Raw genomic sequence first — 22,329 nt, forward strand, 5'->3', positions numbered from 1 at the left:
GCTTCTCTCCACTGTGTATTTGGTTCCACTGCTTTAACTTCCTTTTTGATACGATCCTCCCACCGTAAGCGCGGTCTTCCTAACGGTCTTTTCCCAGACGGATTTTCTTTAATAACCGCCTTAATGAAAGAGCCCTCTTTCCTCCAGGCATGCCCATTGCCCAGCCCACATTAATCTTCTTCTATTAATTTCGGATATAATATCTGGTTTTTTAAATAAGTTCTTCAGTTTCATCATTGTGGCGTATCCTCCATTCTCCAGTGTCAGAATCGATACATGGTCCATAGATTCTTCTTAGAAATTTCGTTCAAACACCTCAAGTCTTGTTTCTTCTACCTTTCTCAGTGTCCACGTCTCAGAACCAAATAACACTACTGGTCTTATCAGGGTCATGTATAATTGTATTTTTAATTTTGTCGACAAGATTTTTGAGCTAAACATACTCCTTAGGCCAAAATAGCACCTATTTCCCATTAGAATCCTAGTGTCCATCTCCATCTTAAGGTCACTATCCTGTGTTATTATAGATCCTAGGTATTTAAAATGTGACGCTCTCTTAAACTTATGGTGATCTATTTCTATAAACTCTCCTTGTCGGTATTCTCTACTTCTTCTTCCAATTATGACATACTCCGTTTTTTTATCATTTATCTTTAGACCACATTTGCCTGCTACATTTATTAATTTTCTACAATTCTGTTTTACAGTATCTAAATTATTTCCCAAAAGGGCTAAGTCATCGGCATATGCTAGTAAACCTATTGTCGTGTTACCCATCGCAACCCCGTGAATAGTGTTTAGTTCTCTGACAATTTTTTTAAGCACTAGATTAAAGAGGACAGGAGAAAGAGCGTCTCCTTGTCTTAAGCCCGTGGATACTCTAACTGTCTCCGATACTGCATTCGCAATTTTAATTTTTATCAAAGTGTTTTCAAGACTAGCCTTTATCAAGTTTACTAGTTTTATTGGGAAGTTAAATTCTTTTAATATGTTGATTGGAGTAGATCTATGGATGGAGTCATATGCTTTCTCAAAATCTATAAATAGAATGTATAATTCATTATCATATTCCCATGACTTTTATGCAATTTGGCGAATACAGAAAATCTGATCTGTTGTAGATCTGTTAGGTCTAAAACCCCCCTGGTATTCTCCCAGAACACCTTCCGATAGAGGTTTTATCCTATCGAGAATACAATACGCCAGAATCTTATAGGCTACATTTATTAGAGCTATACCTCTATAATTTTTACAGTCTTGAAGGTCATTCTTCTTATGTATTGGACATATTAACGAAGTGCTCCAATCTTCCGGGAGTCTCTCATTTTCCCAAATCAGTTCTATTACTTCGTGATAAAATAATTTTACCAACATAAATTTTTAACTTCAGATTAGTAATATCCAAGAGACTGATGCCGGTTTCTATCGCTGTGATGTGAATCTTGGAACAAATAACAAATTATCAGCTGAAACCGAGTTAATAGTACGTAGACGTCCATTCATTTCTGACAACTCAACCAGATCATTGGTTGTAAATGAAGGTCAATCAGTAACACTAGAATGTTATGCTGGTGGATACCCTAGCCCAAAAGTTTCCTGGAGACGAGCAAACAATGCAATTTTATCTAAGAATATATCAATATTTAGGTACCAACTATAATAATAAAAAAATAGATAATATAAAAATTAAACATTTACCTACATCAATTTAATCTTCTAGAGGTAACATTTTGAAAATTCCTTCTATTACTAAAGAAGATCGTGGAACATATTTCTGTGTAGCTGAAAATGGTGTTGGCAGAGGTGCCAGGCGCCATATTGCCATAGAGGTTGAATTTGCTCCAGTTATAACAATTCCCAAACGTCATTTGGGACAAGCTTTACAGTATGACATGGATCTCGAGTGCCATGTTGAAGCATATCCTCCACCAGCTATCATTTGGTTAAATAATGGAATACAACTATCTAATAATCAACATTACAAGTATACTCAAGTGTTGAGCGCTCTAAAACATTAATAATGTTTGAATAAAATGTATAGTGATTTTTCCTTCCCTTTAGAATATCACATTTCGCTACTACAGATGAAATAACAGACACTACTATACGAATTATTTCAATTGAAAACCGTCAATATGGGGATTATGTCTGTAAAGCATCAAATGTATTAGGAACTACTGAAGTTACAGTGACTCTTTATGGTAAATATTGTTTCCATTAATAAGAAATCATGTATTCAGGATTTCGACTGATTTTGCTTAAGTTAGATGTTTTATAAAAAAGGGCATAAGTCAATTTATGGTTAGTTCTCAGTAGAATATTTCCAGTTTTTAATATTTTTTCTCCTATGCTTTTAATTCGCCTACAAATTTATATATTATTTTGACCATGTATATTTATTCATGTTTCGTATTAAGGTGCGTGAAGTTAGCGGGATCATGAAAAGCACTAATTCCCGCTATACTACTAATTTTTAGTGCTCAATTAGTGCTCAAAGAATATACAAAATTAAAAATTAGTGCTCTATCTTAACATCGATTATCCACGATTATAAAAACGTCCCTGTTTTTCAACTTTGCTGAAGCGCCTGAAGCATGTACTTATATTATATTATTACAAAACAAATATCAGTACTCTATCTAAACCAGAGTTTAAAATAAATGTATAAAAAAAATAAAATCATTATAATCCTTCTATCAAAATTTTGTCCTTTTAATTTTTAAATACTTATATAATATTTACATTTATTCGGTATAGAGTAGTAATGCAGCCGTGACCTGTTTCGATGATCGTACTGGTTTGATTTTTTTATTCAAGTCATCATGAACCTAAAACAATACATTTTACATTTTTGTAATTCGATATTGATAAATTAAATTAATTTATCATATTTATTCATCATTTTTGTTTAATATTTTAAATCTGAATTGTAGAATAGTAAGCAGTGGATAGTAAAACGAACAAAGGAATAATGATAAGCGTAGTATAATAAAAATACTAAAACAGATGTGTGACCTGTGAAGTTCTTGTGTAGGACTGAATAAGAATTTTGATTAGTGATTGAGGACCGTGGTTGGTTTACTAAATTATGAAGAATGGGTTGTGATGGTTTTTTTCTTTAATGATTTGAAATATTGTTTGTAGTACTTATTATTGTTATTTATTTGTAATTGTTAAAACTCAAGTTTTTTGTAAGCTAAATTTCAAAGTATTAATAATATTAACTTACTTCCCAAAATATATTGCTTCGTTTAGCAAAACCCAAATAATGTCCAATTGCTCTTGTATTTGATAGGGGTGGACAATACCCAATTGTGCCTCTCAGAAAAAATGGCTTCTCTTTAATGTGTATAAAATTTGGTATGTCTCCAAGTTGACAATTTATTATTTCGTTTGGTATTAGACATTTATTTTCACACGAAAGTGCTATGAACAGTGAACACCATGCTGTTGTATTTTTTGCTATAATTTATTATTCCCTTACAATAGTCAAAATTCGATCATCTGATGGCCCGCTATAGTACTGCATAAATTGCCTTCCATCTTTAGTTAAAGTATACTTTTCAGGTACTTCAAGGTTAAAAAAAAGCGGGTAAGTCGTGGATGTCGCTCTGCTGTACAGTAGGTTACTGTAATGGATGAGATTAAATTTGAATGCAATGATAGGTATCATTGTATACGAAAAAGATTCTGAACGGGGATGATTTGTCAGTCTAGGATATATTATATATAAATATTGTCATATATTCTATTTTGAAACAAATATTTTATTTTTCAATTAAGTCGCATTTTGCAAAAAGCCTGGTTAATCAATTAGTGTAGTTATCATAATTCATAATACCTTATATTATCATAGATATACGAATACCTGTTTGTGGATAAATCATTATCATTATGCGATTTCATAGAAATTTAAAACTCAAAACGCTCAAAACATTTTTCCTATAATGACGCTTCAAATTTTCTCTATAGCTATTTGAAACAAAACTTATGGAAAACTTGGTGTTAAATTTTATAACCTTAGATATAAATACAAAAAATATTATGAATTTTGAACTACAAAATAATTTGCAAATATTCATGGTTTTGACGAATTTTTGTCAATATTTGAAATTCAAATGCTAATTAAAATTTAATTTGAATTTCCGGTGGACATTTTTTTTGTGATAAAGATTGACAAATTTGTAAGGAATCTTGTATTAAATTTTCAAATCTTAGGTATAAAAAGAAAATTTTTTATGAATTTCTAGGATAAAATAATTTACGAATTTTCGTGATTTTTACGTATGTTGTCAAAATTAAAATTTGAATACATGTAAAAAAAAATTGTGGCTATATATTTATTTTATTTTTCAACTGCTATTGTAAATTATATTATGTGCCTTGTATTAAATTCTCAAATCTTAGAATTAAAAATAAATATTTTTATGAATTTCGATCTAAGATAATTTGAAAATTGCCGTAATTTTTACGTATTAAGTCAATATTTGAACTTCAAATGCTAATTAAAACAAATTGTGCCTATGTATTTTTATAATTTTTTAATCACTATAAGAATAACTTATGAGGAACTTTGTATTAAATTTTCAAGTATTTTTATAGGGCCAAAAATTTTTTATCGACACTTCAAAAAAAAATTTTCAGAAAAATTGAAAATTTCAGTGGTCTATAAATACCTCAAAAAGTCAAAATATTTTGAAAATTAAATCATGTAAAGAAAATGCCAATCTAAATAATTGGTAAAATTTTCAAGTATCTAGGACTTATACTTTTTGAAAAATAACAAATGTTTAAAATCGTTTCAGGATAAATCGTTATCGTTACGCTATTTCGTAAAAATTTAAAATTCAAACACACTTAAAATTTTTCCTATAACGACGCTTCGAGTTTTCTCTATAGCTATTTGAAGGAAAACTTATGGAAAACTTAGTGTTATATTTTTAATCCTTAGTTATAAACTCAAAAATTTTATGATTTTTCAAATTCAAAATTACTTGCAAATTTTCGCGTTTTCGACAGATTTCGTAAAATTTTGAACTATAAACGCTTATAAAAAATATTGTGACTATCGATTTTTAATTTTTTTTATCTACAATTAGAACAACTCATAAGGAACCTTGTATTAAATTTTCAAGTTTTTTTGGTCGTCCAACATTTTTTTACTGACACTTCAAAACAAAATTCTCAAAAAAATCGAAAATTTCAGTGGTCTATAAATAAATCAAAAAAAGTCGAAATTTTTGAAAATTAAACTGTATATAGATAACACTAACATAAACATTTGGTGAAAATTTCAAGTATTTACAGTGATTAGTTTTTGAATTACAACCATATAAAAATATCGATTTTTTTGAAAACTGTTGGAAAATGTTTACTTTTGACCTAATAATGCACCAAGGATATTCAATTTTACATCGGAAATCACCCCCAACTTTTTAAATTGAAGCATTATTTCGACTAGTTATGCTGTACACAGACACAAAAACAAACATAAAAAAAAAAAAAAAAAAATACATCATCGTAAAATCAATACATTCATCACTTCGTTCAGAATCTAAAATGTTCATAATAAAAGCGATAATGGATATTACTTTGAGTCACAATAATAATGATAGACTAATAAGATTACATTATTCACTATTCATTATAAAAACATAAGTTTTTCCCCAAACATTTGACATGTTTTATTTTTTGCAATAACTTAGTTTAGTTATTTTTATCTACAATATTAAATATTCGCTATTTTTCCTTTCGCATTTTTTTTCTCTCATTTTTCGGCCATATATCAAAACAATTATCTTAAACTTAGAACATTCAACCTAATCAAACAAAAGTATTTTGTAATTCATATTTGCTGATAATAGTGTAATGGACTTGCCTGCTGTGGTTAAAGTGGGAAAAATTTTGAGGGGGGACTAACGTTACCAAAAACTAAGGAGCGTTCCCGAGTTCTTCATCCAAAATCTATATCTAACCAAACTTTTTTAAGAAACCTACTAGGTATGAACCTATATAATTTGATTTTTTTATACACCATGTTTCATAAAAATGTTATGTTAATATAGTATGTAATATCAAATTTTCTCCTATGAAAAATGATTTTAAATATATAATGCCTGCTAAGTTAAAAATGAATTGAAAATCATTGCCCGAAATTAAAAAAAAAATACATTTACATTTTAGTTTTAAACATTTCATTAAAAAAACAATTTATAATAAATAATATCACTATTCATATTCTTTCAGTTTAATATTTTATTTAAACCATAATTATTATATCACATGGAATCGCACACTATTATGGATAACAAACTACACTATTTAATCTATTCTGTGACACTACTACACAATAATTTATTATTTAAAAATCGCTTATCGCACTAAACTTAACCATCTTCAGAACGTGGAGATTATTCGAGTGAAATAAAATACGTTTAAATTCAAAATCTAATCAATGTGTGTGGCTGCATAAATAATTTAATAAATTATTAAAATGAACATGCAACATATTATTAAATTCACAATAAATTAATTTTTTTAGCGTCCCCCCAGACTTTGGAGACTTAAATTAAAGGGGACGCATAATCTAACCGTAAATAAGAAGGGGTACTCAGTCCTCCTTCGTCCCCACTCAGTTTAACCACTGCTTGCCTGTCACAATTGGTCAATAAATTAAATACATTTATTATAATTTATCATAACTCATAGTATTAATAAAACATATTGTTACTAATATAATTTAAAGCAAAATAGTTACCAACTTGTATTCATCTACAGATAAATAACTAACATAATTAATTTCAGTTTTTGAAAATAATACAATTAAAAAACAGCCTTATTCTATTCAATTATTTCTAAATCTGTTTTTTTTTTTTAGTCTGACAAAATTGAACCATAATGTTCTATGGTAAGAGATATATAGATAAAATCTTCCTGGTGCACTTTTATGTTTATTTTTATATTTATTTTCATCTACTAATTTTGCGTTATAACTATGGTTCTAGTTTATAATAACTGAACTATTTACTTATTTTCTGTTAACTATGTAAATTTGTTTATTTTACAGAAACTATAATACCAGTATGTCCACCAGCTTGTGGTCAATTACCATCATCATCACACTTAAAAAACTCCACTATCAATTTTACCAGTTCTTCGTTCTTGATTGTTCTTTACTTATTTTTTGTCTACTTTAACTTTTAAATTATTATTCCATCTAAAAACAATGTATCAATAAGTTAGTACAGGGTTCGGCAACCTGCGGCTCTCGAGCCACATGTGGCTCTTTGAATCTTAAGTCGCGACTCTCCAGTTCCCATTCAAAAATTAATATTTTATGTTCAAAACCAATATTTTATAATATAAAATAATAAAAATTTTTTTATATTATATTAGTTTTGGTCCTTTTAAAAATATGAAATACTACATAACAATAATTTGATACTTAAAACAACAACTTATGAGCCAGACTTAACAAAACTTTCAAAAGACTTGTAAAGCCAATATTCCCATTGATACTCTTTATATATTTTGATCTTAATGTGTCGCTCTTGATGTAACTGATTAATTAATAACCATAAAATTGTATTATTATAGCTATTAAAATTTAAAAATAAAATTATTTTAAAAATATTATGAAAACTTTTAGTGGCTCTTTAAAGTCAGAAAAGTTTTGTATATTGTAACTTTTGGCTCTTCCGTCAAAAAAGGTGGCCGACCACTGAGTTAGGACCATTATTATTGCTCTAATTTCGCATACATACATTTTATTCACATTTGTTTTTAGAGTATACAAATGTCCAAACTATATTTTATAAAATTTTAATTTGATCTTTTAGAAAATTAAATTTCTTAACATTTGAAACAAAACTACGCTTAGAAATCAATACAATAGTAAGTTATAAACATTAAAATTTGCTAGTTGAATACGCAACATATACATTACATACTATTTGTATGCAGGGGCGGAGTGGCCCAACAATTCTTACCGGGCAAACAGATATTTTCAGGCCATTTTTTTCAAATTTAATTTCTTTCAATTTATTGTCTTACTGCTAGATGTGTGCTTACCATTTTTTGATTGGGTGAAGTATAAAACAATTTATTTAGCCTACATATTGCTAGAAGATATTATCAATTTATTATTATACACATTTTATATTCTTCCTAGCTTCTATTGTAAAGTAGGTAGTAGGTATCAGCCATAAAAATGTTTATTCATTATAATATCAAGTATTTGAACCAAAAAACTCCCTCTAAGTAATCTTATAACTGAACACAGATATTATTTTATATTAACACAAATATATCCTTACTATAGAAATTTATTTTTTATACTTATATATTATAAAAACACTTAAGCTTCTTGTTTTAGGAAATGTATTAAATAATATTTTACGATAACAATTTGCTTAGTAAATTAGTAAATTACTTTTACTGCCCAACTCGTTAATAATGACAGCGTTATCTACTTCATAAATAAGAAAAGTAATACCATCAGCTTATTTGCATGAGCATAATATATTATGCATTGACAAAAATTTTAAAATTTACCTAAATTAAAAAATAAAAGTAATAACATACTACCAGAGTAGGGGGTATTTAAATACAATTTTATTATAAAAATATGTTTATTCGAATATTTTTTTATTCCAAATTATACTAATTCAAATAATTAACTAGATAATATTATTTTGCCCAACTCTGCATACTACAATATGTCAATACCTACCTTTGAAATATTAATTAATTTTTTCACACTTTTTCCCAATCAAAGACAAGAGCTTTTTATTTTTATTTTGTTCCCTCTCATGTCCTCCTTTTCGTTTGTTTTTGGAATTTTTATGAATATTGAAAATAAAAACAAATAGAAAATTGCACATTAACTTATTAAAACTTTACGGCTTTGTTTGGATTTATTCCGTATTGATCGTATTATCGCAGATTATACAAACTACAAACATAATCTGTGGTATTTGGTATTATTAAATAAAAATGCAAACCTGTGATGTTATTTACAACCATTGTCATATAGGTACTTTGTTGTTTTGTGTCAATTACAAAATAATATACCCCGTTTGAATAACTATTTATAGATTGCGTGTTTTACTTGTCTATTATTATGATAAGACGACCGATAATAAGAAAACGAGTTATCGCAACATAGAGTATTTACTACTTATAATTGGTGGTTCACATATCACATTATTAATTTGTTTTCGTTGTTTTTACAATCATCAAAAACAGCTAAATATTTTAAATATTAATTATTTTCATCACACCAGGACCAGGCCACTTCTAATATAAGCAAGCCAGGCCACCGGGCATTGTCCCGGTTGCCCGGCGGGCCACTCCGCCCCTGTTTGTATGTATGATCATTATAAATTATTTAATTATTTGATTAATTAATGTAAATGATTAATTCATCTTTTATTAAGTTATTGATTAAAAATTTATTTGAGTAAAAATTAATTGAAAACAATATTTTGCGAGTATAGTATTTTTGGTTTGTTTTCAAACTGTCAGCATATCAGTGTTTATGAAAAATCATTTTAAAAAAAGTGGCGAAGTGGATGTCACTCTGCTGTAGGAAACAATTTAGCTACTTTAATGGATGGTATTTAATTTGATACATTTAATATAGATATTTAATATGATATAATACAGCGGTTCTCAAACTGTGCTCCGCGGAGCCCTAGGGCTCCGCGAGAGTAATCTAAGGGCTCCGTGGCTGAGCGCTGTTCAAGGTGGGAGAATGTGGGATGGTAACACTGGTGTCGACCAAGTCGAGCCAAAGCAGTGTGAGGGCCTGCCTGAAGAGACCAGTGATGTTGTGACGCCCGACGAGTCATAGTGTCGTACCGTTGTTGTTTTCCTCATTTGTTTGTTGTACTTTGTAATTTGTTGCTACGTTGTAATATATCGAGTCATTATAGTTATTCGTTTAACATTATTCCTACCGATGTATATAGCTAAAAACAACAAGCAATATATTGTAATGACTTATTGGTGCATGAAGATGGTCTCAACTAGGATTACATTTCTGGGGGGGCCTACCTAACAAAACTATTAATTTAAAATAACCTATAAGCGGCTTATTTCTAAATAAATAAGAAATATTTTTGTGAGGGGTCTGAATCATATTCGGGGGGGGGGGGGGGGCTTTGACCCCCCCCTCCCCATATTGTTGTGCCTCTGTACATGGGCCCTTTTAGTTGGTCGCACACCCACCAATATGTACCAAGTTGCGGCACTGCGTGGCTCCCTGAGAATATCTGTATTAATTAAATTTAAATTATTAATCTTAATTAAATAATTTGTCTATATTCGTATTTTACAGAAAATAAAAATAAAAAGCAAATAATTTACAATTGACATCATTTTTTTTATGAATTTTTGTTGTCTCATATAGACATTTCTGATTTTTGGGGCTCCGTATTTTTTTTTTTAGAAATATAAAGGATCCGCCAACAAAAAAGTTTGAGAACCGCTAACATAATATCATTGTATTTGAAAAACGTTTCTGAGCTGAGACTGTTTGTCAACCTAGGATATTTTATACTAAACTCATTATAATGTTATTATTTAAAAATAAAAACGTACGAAGGTATCTATAAAATGGATTTAAAATTAATCAAATCAGATTCATTATGTACTCGACTTACTGGATCGTTATAAATACTACGACACCATAATATTGTCATCATTATGTATTTTGACCCCGGGATAACATGCAGAATAATTTTCATGGTATAAACGCACAAATCGGGGCCGAACTTAAATGCAGGTGTACCAATGTAAATAATTACTGATTGGTACAATCAATGATAATTTAGTTCATATAAAAATAACATATGACGATCTGGTACCTACATTTTATAATTTATAATGGTTAGGCTAAGAGAGGTCTAGACGGCAATATTTAGAGGCAGAGTAAGCCCTCTCTGGCACTCTGGCTATAATTTGCCTGATTATAGTTAAATATTCAACTAGGTATTGCAGGTAACTAGATTTTTAAATATATTATATACTTCTTACCATACCTTATTATTTAAATTGTTTAGTTAGAGTTACCTTATTATTTTAATTATTATTATAATAATATGAAAAATATCAATAATAAAAATAAAGCCCATTATAAGGCTCCTTTAAATATATTATTAGGTAATATATAATTCATAATATTTGTAATAAGGCTTACCTACACCATAAATTAATCTATCAGGATAAGTAGTTGGTGTATATATAAGTATTTACAATGGTTATAATTTATGCATTGAAAACTAATTACATATTATTAATATGCAATCCACCTTTTTGTAGGATAATTCTTGCTATCAACACTGCTATAATCCAAATTATATTATGTGAATTATTTCGAAAAATCATAGAAAAAAGTGTATTATAATAATAAGAATGTTTAATTAGTGTATTTATCTTTGTAAAATTGCCCTCATGGGCGTTAATTAAAAGGTAATAAATAAATTATCTAGGTATCCCTAACTAATTCATAATATACCTGTTCTATAGGTATATATTATAATATACAATTTATAATAATATATTTCACGAGGGGTGTGGTATATATATTATATCTAAATTCTGCGTTTGTCATTATAAAAGAAAAATATTCAACAATAATAATATAGAAAATGGTTAATTTTGTACCATCCTTCTGTGCAATGACACTGTAGCAAAGGGGGCTAGTCCACTCCTGCGTATAGATATTGCAATATTGCAACTTTAAAAAAATTAATCATTAAGATAAATGATCAATTGTATTTTGTCATAATGATATTTAAGTGACAATAATATGAAGATGAATAAGTTGACATAGATTATAGTAAGTACTTTATATTTAATATTTTAAATTTTTAACAATGTATTATATTATCAATATTATTTAATGATTCTTATTTTTTTCCCACCTAAAGGCCAGTAGAAACTTCAACGATAGCGGTAAATTCTATTGTTCAGCTACCTTGCCACCCTACCATAATATTTTTGATATTATTATGTGAATTGTAAAAGTGTATATCACAGTTCACAGACTAGACTACTCTAGAGACTTCTATAATACATTGTATTGAAATTTTGTTTTTAAGTCTGTGGCGTGGAGTGTGGACTGTGGAGCCACCATAGACTTAAGTATGGGTTATGGGTATCGCATGTTCGCGCCTAGAAATTAGCGATACGATATCGTTACCGTGGCGCCGCGACGACGACCGTCCTTTCCTTATCATATTCTCTCGGTTTCACCGATACCTCTCATCAGGGGGGTATAACTCTATACGGTGGGTCTGATATACACTTTTAAGACACGCGCCATACCAACGTAATATATGTCGCGTACAATTATAAATATTTGCGTGACGGGTCACTCTGTTTTTGCCGTTCCAGCACTCGGCAGTAATTTTGTTTACATCTAGTGACGCGTCATCGAGTATCGACATAACCACATAACGCAACGCCATAACGGTTTTACTAATTTTTCAAAACTGTTCCGTTTTAACGATTTTCAATTTAACTTGCTTTTGTTTTTAATTGTTAAATTAATAGTTTTGGTGAATAATTGTTACTGTTTCGCCATGCCGTCAAATAGTTGTGTTGTGATTGGTTGTGACACCAAATACACTGACAAAACTGTTCTTCGTCATAGGTTTCCAAAAGAAAAAAACACATTTGACGCTTGGGTGAAGAGATCAGGAAATAACAAATTATTAAATAAACCAATTGACATAGTTTATAAATCTTTTGTTATGTGTGATAAGCATTTTGAAGAAACTTGTAAAAGTCCTGGATTTAAAAAGTTGATTACTAATTCATTGCCAACTCTGAATTTACCAGGTAAATATATTATTTTAAGTTTATATAATATGTTGAAATTTTCAATATTTTGTAATATTTGTTTTTTTGTTTATATGTTCTATAGTGATATATGTTTTGTCAGCCTAAATGTTCTTACTTCTTAGTTATTCCTATAACTTAAGATAATAAGATATCTACGTATTGGGTGCATATAGCCAATACTTGACATCAGTTTTAATCAAACGGTTGAAATCAAGTATAAAAATTAAAAAAATGAAGGTATCAATTGCAGCCCAAGTCTTCAGTCAGCGTGTTGGAGCAATCATGAAGAGAATGGCCATAATGACAAACAACTCTAACTTCACTGGTAAGCTATATATATATTTGTAACAAACCATTTAAAAACATGAAACAATATTATTTTCAACTTATGTTATTGCTTGAACAATTAATGTTATTTTTCATTTTATACAGTACTTATAGTTTTTATTAATTGTTATAGAATACAAAGGCATTGACTCTGGGGCAGAAGATACTGGCCAATTATGCCTATTTATTGACAACCTTTTTGACAGTGCCAACGGAAATGTGATCAAGCCTAGCCCAGGTAAAGAGCTTAGTAGTGCAGTAACATTAAATTCACCTCATTGGAAGTTTTGGCCAAAATGTCTTGATGTCCTAAGTACCATGAAGTATGAAACAAATAAATCAATTCCATCAGTTTCAAATTGGACAAGAACTATTAAAGGAATGCAGTTAATTTGTAAAAGACTATTGAAAGATGGTTTCAAGTATGTTTTACTTAGAAATTTCAACCAGGACCCTATTGAAAACTTTTTTGGTTCAATAAGAAGTCATGGAATACGAAATATTAACCCAACCCCTGCAAACTTCATTTCTTCTTTTAAAGCTCTTGTTATTAATAATTTTACATCTAATCATTCCGTTGGTGCAAACTGTGAAGACGACGACTGCGATGGAGTCTTAGATAATTTAAAAGAATTTTTATTCAATGAAATACCAATTGAATCTGTTGTTGAAGAAGCTGATTGTAATGACCAATTACAAACTACTTTAGTGTCAATGCCACCCAATAACGATAATATTATAACCTCTGGCAGTAGAGCTTATGTTAGTGGGTGGATTATTAAAAAAGTAAAGCAATTGACTAAAAATTGTTCTACCTGCATTTCAAAACTTTGTGCTACTTATCCTTTGGATGAACATTTTTTAATTCAAGAACGCCAATATTCACAATGTCACTTATTTTACCCGGATAAAGAAACAATAGATGTGTACAGTTTGATAATAAATCTGTTTAATTCTAATTTCCATAAGTATGTATATAAAAATAATGCATTTGGTGAATTGTATTCATTTGTTTCTCAGAATGTGCCTATCCAAAATTTAGTTTGCAGTGAACATGATTTATTTAAAATTTTTCTCAAAACAGCTTGTAAACTATTAATTTATTCCTATGTAAACCATATAAATCGTATTTTGAGTAAAGGAGAAAAAAACAACTGCACTTCTGATCCTATAAAACTTGCTGCTATTTCTTATCATGATAAATATTCAAAAAAAAAAAGGGTTTTGTTACGGCAAAATGTTAATTATGTATAGACAAAATTATTGCATTAATTTACCTTTAGCAAATACCTCTGTATTAAATTAATTGTATTTTATGATAACAATGACACAATGTAAAAAAATAGTAAATAATTAGTTGTATTTTGAACTAATATTTTGATGTTTTTAATTAAATATTTACGTAGATATTATTATGTATAAATCTATAACCCTGACAAAAATTATGTTTGTACTTTGTAAATAATTGTATATATTCTAATATTTTATGACAAAAATTATGTTTGTACTATGTAAATAATTGTATACATTTTATGTTTTATGACTTAATAAATATTTATTGACATAATGAATTGAGTATATTATTTTATTTTATTTAGAATATTTGAAAATTTTATTCTTAATTTTTAAAATAATTTCCATAGCAATTAGATCGATACAATAGTATAAATATCGATATTCTATCAGTAATATCGATGGTTGACAATCGATTGTTTAGTAATTAAGACAACCGTCGGGAGCGCTAGTATCGAACTTAGTATCAAAACGTTTCACGGGAGTCGCCTTTCTATTTAATCTCTTTTCTATGCCTCTCATTATTTAAATGTGTATTATTCTTATGTTTGTATTCATTATACTTATCAATATTCTTTATCCGTTATTATTGTATATCCGCTGTCTTTGGGCATGATTATCATTTTGTGTAATCATATCTTGTTTTCTCTGTTTACTTTATACGGCCAACGCCCTTGTTTTTGTTTTATTATCTTTTTTTTTTCGTATGCTGGGTCTCTGTCGTGTATCTACGTCTACAAAAAAAGGTTGTCTCGCTCTTGTGCTTTTTTTTATCCGCTATTAAAGCAATCTTTATATTATTATGTGTTGTTCACCACAACAGTGAGCACCAAATCTATATTATACTTCTTTTATGTATTACTGCACTGTGCGCCTGGTTGCTCACTGTTAGTATTGTTATTAAACTTTGTGTCGCTGTACAACCATCCATTCAATAAACCACGACATCGTACAAAACTTGAACGTGTAAGTCATTATTATTATTATCATACACATCGTAACGAACGAGTCGTCCGCGTAAGTCCGCCAGCAACGTGCCAGGACGTTGTGTGAGAGGCCGCCCAGGTCTTCGAGAGTCAGTTTCCCGAGCGGCGTCGTCTGCAGCGTATCACCGTCTCCTGACTTCCGTAGTAATTAAATTAGTTTCTAAGCATTGGCCTTATATTGTGAGCTCTGGGATTATTGCACCAAACAAGAATCAATCCCAGAGACCCCTCCCCATAATTAAACTGCATCATCCTAATTCCAAAGTTCGGTCTGTCCCATCCTCGTCGTCGTCGTGCAACTATAATTGCCTATCTGGAAATAATAAGGCGTAGGCAACTTCGGTTGCTTACTTGCTAGTAGTAGGCACCTTTGCAAAAAGCATAAATAGAGACAATCTCGTCTCGGTTGTTAACGAGTGGTCCTTTGGGTAGCCCCTTAATGATGGGCGTGAACATCGCATAATATAAAACTAGAACCCGTGCACTTCGTAGCCCGTTAAAAATTCTTCCACTTTTATGGCTCAAACTGTGTGTTAAATTCGTTTTCTGTGATTATGCTAACAATAAATTTTTAAACAACGATTAAAATATATTAAGGAATAATTTTACAACGATATTCAATTTAGTATATCATGATGTACGAATAAATAATCGTTTTATCTAGAAAAGTTAATAATTGGATACACAATATTTTGTTGTACTTCCTTCTGGTGCGTACACACATAAGACAAAAGGTTTTCTGACTCGTGAGCATGCTACATACAGCTGAATAACCCAGCTTCACCCATGTGCAGTTATTGCTTTCTCTAAATGAAATTCTTAAATCAGATGTTTACGCTGCGTCCTAGGTGAATGCGATTTTGCGGGCGGACGGGCGAGCGGCCGAGCGACTGGGCAACGCGATATTCCACGCGAGCGATCGGGTGTCCTGGTTGCCTGTGGGGTCGGCAAGCGCGAATGTATCTTATAGTTGTTAATACTGTATTTTTTAGTTGGCGGTTGTCTGTTGTGCAAGTAGCTTATATCTTAATTGTTAATTATACTATATTATATATTCTTAATAATGGATCCGAGTAATGTAATTCTCTATGAAAATTCACTACTAAAGTACTATGCTATGAAGAAACAAGAAATATTGGATAAAAAGAAACAGCAAAGAAAAATGACAAACCAAATTTACCTAGGTAAGTTTTCACATTAACTTAACAGTTTATTTTTGTTAAATAATTTATAGGTAATTTTATGTACTTTAATGTGCATTTTATTATTAAATAAATCCTGTATAAATATATTGTTGTAAATTGTATTGATTTCATAATTTTAGATAGACATTTATATGGTGAATTCTATACATTATACGGTCAACTCAGGAAATATATCCTTGTAAATTTTTTGATTATACAAGAATGAGCATTAAAACATTTGATTATATTCTGAATGAAATACGATCTGACATTACGCGAACTACAACAAATTTCTGTGAACCAATATCAGCAGAAGAACGACTATTTCTAACAATAAAGTAAGACAGTTTTACCATCTTGTAACATTTTTTGTACTAAACAAATTATTATATAAAACTAAAAAAACATATTAATTATGCCAATCGATAAATTAAAAAATTCCTTTTTGTATTTTAAAATTATAATAAAATATAGTAAAATTAAAATCACTTTTTGAATAAAATAAAAAATTTTAAAAATCATGTTCCCAATTATCTGTAGGGATTCCATAGCATGAATTTTCAGTTGGTTTTTCAGTGAAAGATTCATAATAACGTTGTGTAGCACTTGATGATCCGGGAGAAGGAACTGGTGAAATTTCAGAAGAACTTAGTGTAGAGTAAGTTGAGACAGGTCTTACATTAGCATTATTATTCATAGTCGAGTAACGTTCATTCATTTGTACAACCTTTGTATACTCCTGAAAAACTATACTTTGCATTTGAGTTCTAACATTCATTTTTGATAAATCTGGTAGTTTTTTAAAATAAGGTAGTAGAGATTTAAAAAAATTTAAGTCTTCGCCCTTAGGAAACATAACTATTGCAGTCTAGTAGTTAACTACTTAATTTTACTAGTTTACTACTCAAATTGAATAGTTCTTGTATAGTTATTACTAAAAACAAATAGTTAACTACTATAAAATAAGAAATCAGCTAGTAGGAAAATACTCATCACTAGTAGTTTACTATTCATTACTAGTAGTAAACTATTCATAACTATTAATTCGGTATGTATTTCTAGTAGTCAACTATTAAATTATTAGAAGTACGCTTATAGTTACTACTCAAAGTTATAGTAGTGAACTACTAACTTTTAATGTTATCATATCACTCAGGGCCGTATTTAAGGGGTGGTTCGAAGGGGCAATAGCCCTCCCTGGAATATGTCAAGGGGCATAACATGAAGTGTCCTTTAAATGTTTGAAAATATTTTCAAAATAGCATTGAGTGCATTTTATCACACCCATGGTGTCTTCATTTGAATTGTCATTAGGGAGAATGGCTTGACATTTTTCACAGAAGTAATGTACTTCAGGTGGAGTAATTACTTCAGTAAACTTTTTCAATAAATAATACTTAGATTGATGTATAGGATGATCAGGTGTATGACAATTAATTAAATCAATCAAATCTTCTAGTGCTCTACTTGTCAATTTGTGACGCAACGCAAATGCAAGAAGAAGTAGTTCACTTTCCTCAGTTGTTACTTTGCTATTACTAAAATGTGTGGTGGTTTCATCTGCAATATCACTATTGTCCTATTCAACATATTTTAAAAACGTACATTTTATAATTTATCATGTGGATCTGAATACATCAAAATATTTATGCATTTTATTACCAAAAATTCCTGCTGTGCATTATCATAATCTTCAATATTTTCATCAACTAGCATAGTATTGTTATATAAAACTCTTTCAGAAACATCCATATCTACTGTTAAAAGATCTCCAGAACCATCTGTATGATTTCTATTAGGCTGTAAAATTATAAATAGGAACATTTTATATTATTTATTACTACACAAATAATAAAAAGTTGAATTCAAAATCCCTCAAAGTTTGCTTGTGAATAATTTAAATTGTATATAAAGAATTATACTTAGTATTAAACTATAAGTAGATGATAGCTATCTACTAGTAGATAATATACTCAATTTGAAATAATTAAACAATAAAATATTTAGGTATTTTAGCATTATCATGTTGTTTACAGATTATAAAAATACTAAAAAACTAAACATAATGTTAAAAATGTAAATTTATAGTTATTATAAATTGGTAATAAATAACAATAACTGAGAAAATACACCTATATCAATGTTCTTGGGTGAGCAGTACCTATTTATAAAATTAAATTAATAAAAACATAATAAACAATATAATTTACTTCATGATTCACTTCAATGATTGAATTGATGTTTAAGTTACAATAATCATTAAGATTATTGGGAGCATCATCTGCAACTGCTAGTAACATTCGGTTAGGCGCCGGTCTCAAATTATCTTCTTGAGTTTACATAAAACAAACAGAATACCAAATAGGTAATAAATATTTGTGCACACAATTTAATGAGGTTCTGACCCTTTAGACATCATCTTATACCTAAGATACGTACTATACAATATTTATGAAATACACCTACAAACAATTTAAAAAAAAATCAATTATATTTACCTGTCGTCTTCTAAACCACTTGGTTTGTCTAGAAACTGTTGATATTGGCGATCCATTATTTCCGATAGTAAGGAATTTTTATATTTTTTTGGTACGTAATTTTCCATTTATTTTATTTATTTTTATTTTCTTTAGCTAACGTAAATATATGAATATATGATACACATTTTTTATGTTTTACTTATATAATATTAGAGAAATAAATGAATAAAAGGAAAATATAAAATACGTATAGTGCGTGGTTAAAAATATTCCTTGTATAATAACTATTAAATTAACTATAATATTGCTAATGCTAAATGTCATGTTTACATTTTAGCTTTTACAATCATCATAATATGATAATATAAGCTATTAATAACTTGATAATAATAATGTGGTCATGTAGCCCTGGCCTCTGATAGGCGCATACGCTGCCGTTATCGCCATAGCGCTGATACCAAACTTTACGTTCCAGGGGGTCTATTCTCAAAGGTATCGAAAACCACTTTCGATCAAAAATCGATCGTAAATATCGTCTTTTACGATTTCCGCAAAAATTACTATTCTCAAACGTTTTCGACAGCTAGTTCGACAGTAATATTCGACAATTCACAACGACAGTGAATTACGTGTCGAAAACACTTTACGACAATCGTCACTTATCATTATTATTATATTATTTTGTTTAAACTTATAATTGGTGAAATTTATAATTTACAACATTACAACCATGGCATTTGACCATGACTTGGAAGATTATATGCTAAATAACATCGGAAATATGGACATATTTAATATTATGAATATAGAAAATATACCAAGGCGTATTTTACTAGTGGAAGATCCATTTGTTGGTAATAATCATATTTATTTTTTTAACACAGATATATGAATATTAATATTGTTGTACAAACATTAACTACTATTGACTATTGTACCTACTAATTTCAAGATATTTGAACATAAGTATGTAATTTGTGATTTTCATAAAAAGAAATATGGTTTTAATTTTTAATTTTTCAGTTTTTGCTAATTTTGATGTAAATAGATAGATATGTTTGTTTTAACTATTGGAAAATTAATTTCAATGCCTAAGTTTTTGAAACAGAAAACTTTTCTATATAATCATGTACATTTTAATTTTTAGAACTTAGTGATAGACAATTTATTGGAACTTATCGGTTGAATAAGATGCTAGTTCGAGAATTATTAGACATTCTGACTCCATTTATGGTTAGTTCTGTGACAAATGCTGGCTTAAGTATACAAAGAAAGGTTTGTAATAAATAACAATGTTGTACAAATATAAGATTATTGTAATTATATTATATTATGTAATATTTTTTTGTTCTGTTATTCTTTAAGTTGTTAACTGCTCTAAGATTTTTTGCCAGTGGGAGCTATCAACAAGATATAGGGGAAAATAGAGGTTCTGCTGTAAGTCAACCTTCTGTTAGCAGATGCATTACTGAGGTAATAAATGCTTTTAATTGTCCAGAAATATTAAATAAATATATTCATTTTCCAAGTTCCCTTGGAGAACTCAATGATGTCCGTTTTGGGTAAGTATTCTGTTATTGGAACATCTTAGAAAATATTGCATTTATATACTTTCATTACTAGATTTTATGAAAAATTTGGTATACCTGGTGTAATAGGAGTTATTGATGGGACTCACATAGCCATAGTACCTCCAAAGTCAGAGGATATTATTTATCCGGAACATGTATATGTTAACCGTAAAGGGTATCATAGCATTAACACACAATTGGTAAATCTATTTTAGAGTATAATCAACATTTGGAATTTAAATATTTTTTTATACTGTGTTAAAGATTTGTGACTCTAATATGAAAATTTTAAATGTATGCGCAAAATTCCCTGGAAGCACACATGACAGTCATATTTGGCGTGTTAGTCCTGTTTTAGGACTATTAAAACATTTACACTCAATTGGACATACTTCTTATTTTTTACTAGGTAGGTACACCAATTTAATTCAAATTACTAATTTATTGGTTCTAGTAACTGTTGACTTATTTATTTGTAATTTAAATAGGTGACTCTGGGTATGGTTTAAGACCATGGCTATTGACACCACTTACAGAATATCAACCAAACACCCCAGAAGCTAGGTACAACACTTGGTTGTGTAGAACAAGGTCACTGATAGAGCGGTGTAATGGTGTTTTTAAAATGCGTTTTAGGTATTATTAAAATGTGATTATATATTTATATTACCTAGACCAAAAGATAGAAATGACCAATTTGTTTTTTTTTTTTAGATGTTTACTTAAGCACAGAGTGCTACATTATGCACCAGAAAAAGCATCAAGCATAATAAATGCTTGTGCTGTGCTTCATAATATTTGTATAAGCAACAATTTACCTATTATAGACAATGATGGCGAATTTGAAGAAAATGATTATGGCATTTTAAATAATGCAGCTATTAATGAGCCAAATGCAACCCGTGCAAATACAGAGCTAATAGCAGGAAAACGAATGCAACAACAAATAATTAATTCATATTTTAAATGAATTCAGAAAACTGACAAATAGTTAAAACATTAATAGTTTATTTATTTAGATAAGCGTATTACTAACAATGTATATTTAATGTATAGGTTCATAGTGGTTAGTGGGTCTTACACCACAAAATGTATCACAAAATAATAATAATGATACTTAGTTTTTTATATAAACATTTAAAATTTAACTTTAACAAAATAAATATTACCTCAGTCTTGTAGTTATGAGTAGTATTTTATTACCATAAAATGTATCACAAATTAAAAATAATAATAATAACAATACCTAGTAATTATTTAAAATTTACAATTTAACTTTAACTTTAACAAAATAAATATTACCTCAGCCTTGTAGTTACGAGTAGTATATTATTACCATAAAATGTATCACAAATTAAAAATAATAATAATAACAATACCTAGTTATTATATAAAATTTACAATTTAACTTTAACTTTAACAAAATAAATATTACCTCAGCCTTGTAGTTACGAGTAGTCTTTTACCATAAAATGTACATATCACAAATTAAAATTAATAATAATGATACTTGGTTTTTTCATATAAACATTTGGAATTTAAATTTAAATTAAATATTATTAAATATTGTCTTATAGAATATTCAATTATAAATTTTAATTTTAATTTATAATATTTATGTTTGCTTCCATTAAAGCCA

General features: G+C 28.9%; 1 protein-coding gene and 1 long non-coding RNA gene across 7 annotated transcripts in view; both read left to right on the plus strand.

Moving 5' to 3' along the window:
* Window positions 1-9,483, plus strand: part of LOC107167479 (lachesin-like) — a 30,858-nt gene extending 21,375 nt beyond the window's left edge. For all 6 annotated transcript variants that reach the window (XM_089217184.1, XM_089217180.1, XM_089217183.1 and 3 more), the window contains 4 exons: window positions 1,391-1,647; window positions 1,721-1,984; window positions 2,062-2,201; window positions 7,067-9,483. In XM_089217184.1, coding sequence (XP_089073310.1) covers window positions 1,391-1,647; window positions 1,721-1,984; window positions 2,062-2,201; window positions 7,067-7,203 — 798 coding nt within the window. In that variant the 3' untranslated portion in view covers window positions 7,204-9,483. The remainder of the gene's footprint in view (window positions 1-1,390; window positions 1,648-1,720; window positions 1,985-2,061; window positions 2,202-7,066) is intronic.
* Window positions 9,484-16,327: 6,844 nt separating this feature from the next.
* Window positions 16,328-16,955, plus strand: LOC149062152 (uncharacterized). Its single transcript, XR_016189543.1, has 2 exons — window positions 16,328-16,639; window positions 16,780-16,955. It is a non-coding gene; the product is annotated as an uncharacterized LOC149062152 (long non-coding RNA).
* The last annotated feature ends 5,374 nt before the right edge of the window (window positions 16,956-22,329 follow it).

This window comes from Diuraphis noxia, unplaced genomic scaffold (genome assembly GCF_037042655.1).
Source record: "Diuraphis noxia isolate RWA-SAM2 unplaced genomic scaffold, SU_Dnox_SAM2 contig0001, whole genome shotgun sequence".
NCBI lineage: Eukaryota > Metazoa > Arthropoda > Insecta > Hemiptera > Aphididae > Diuraphis > Diuraphis noxia.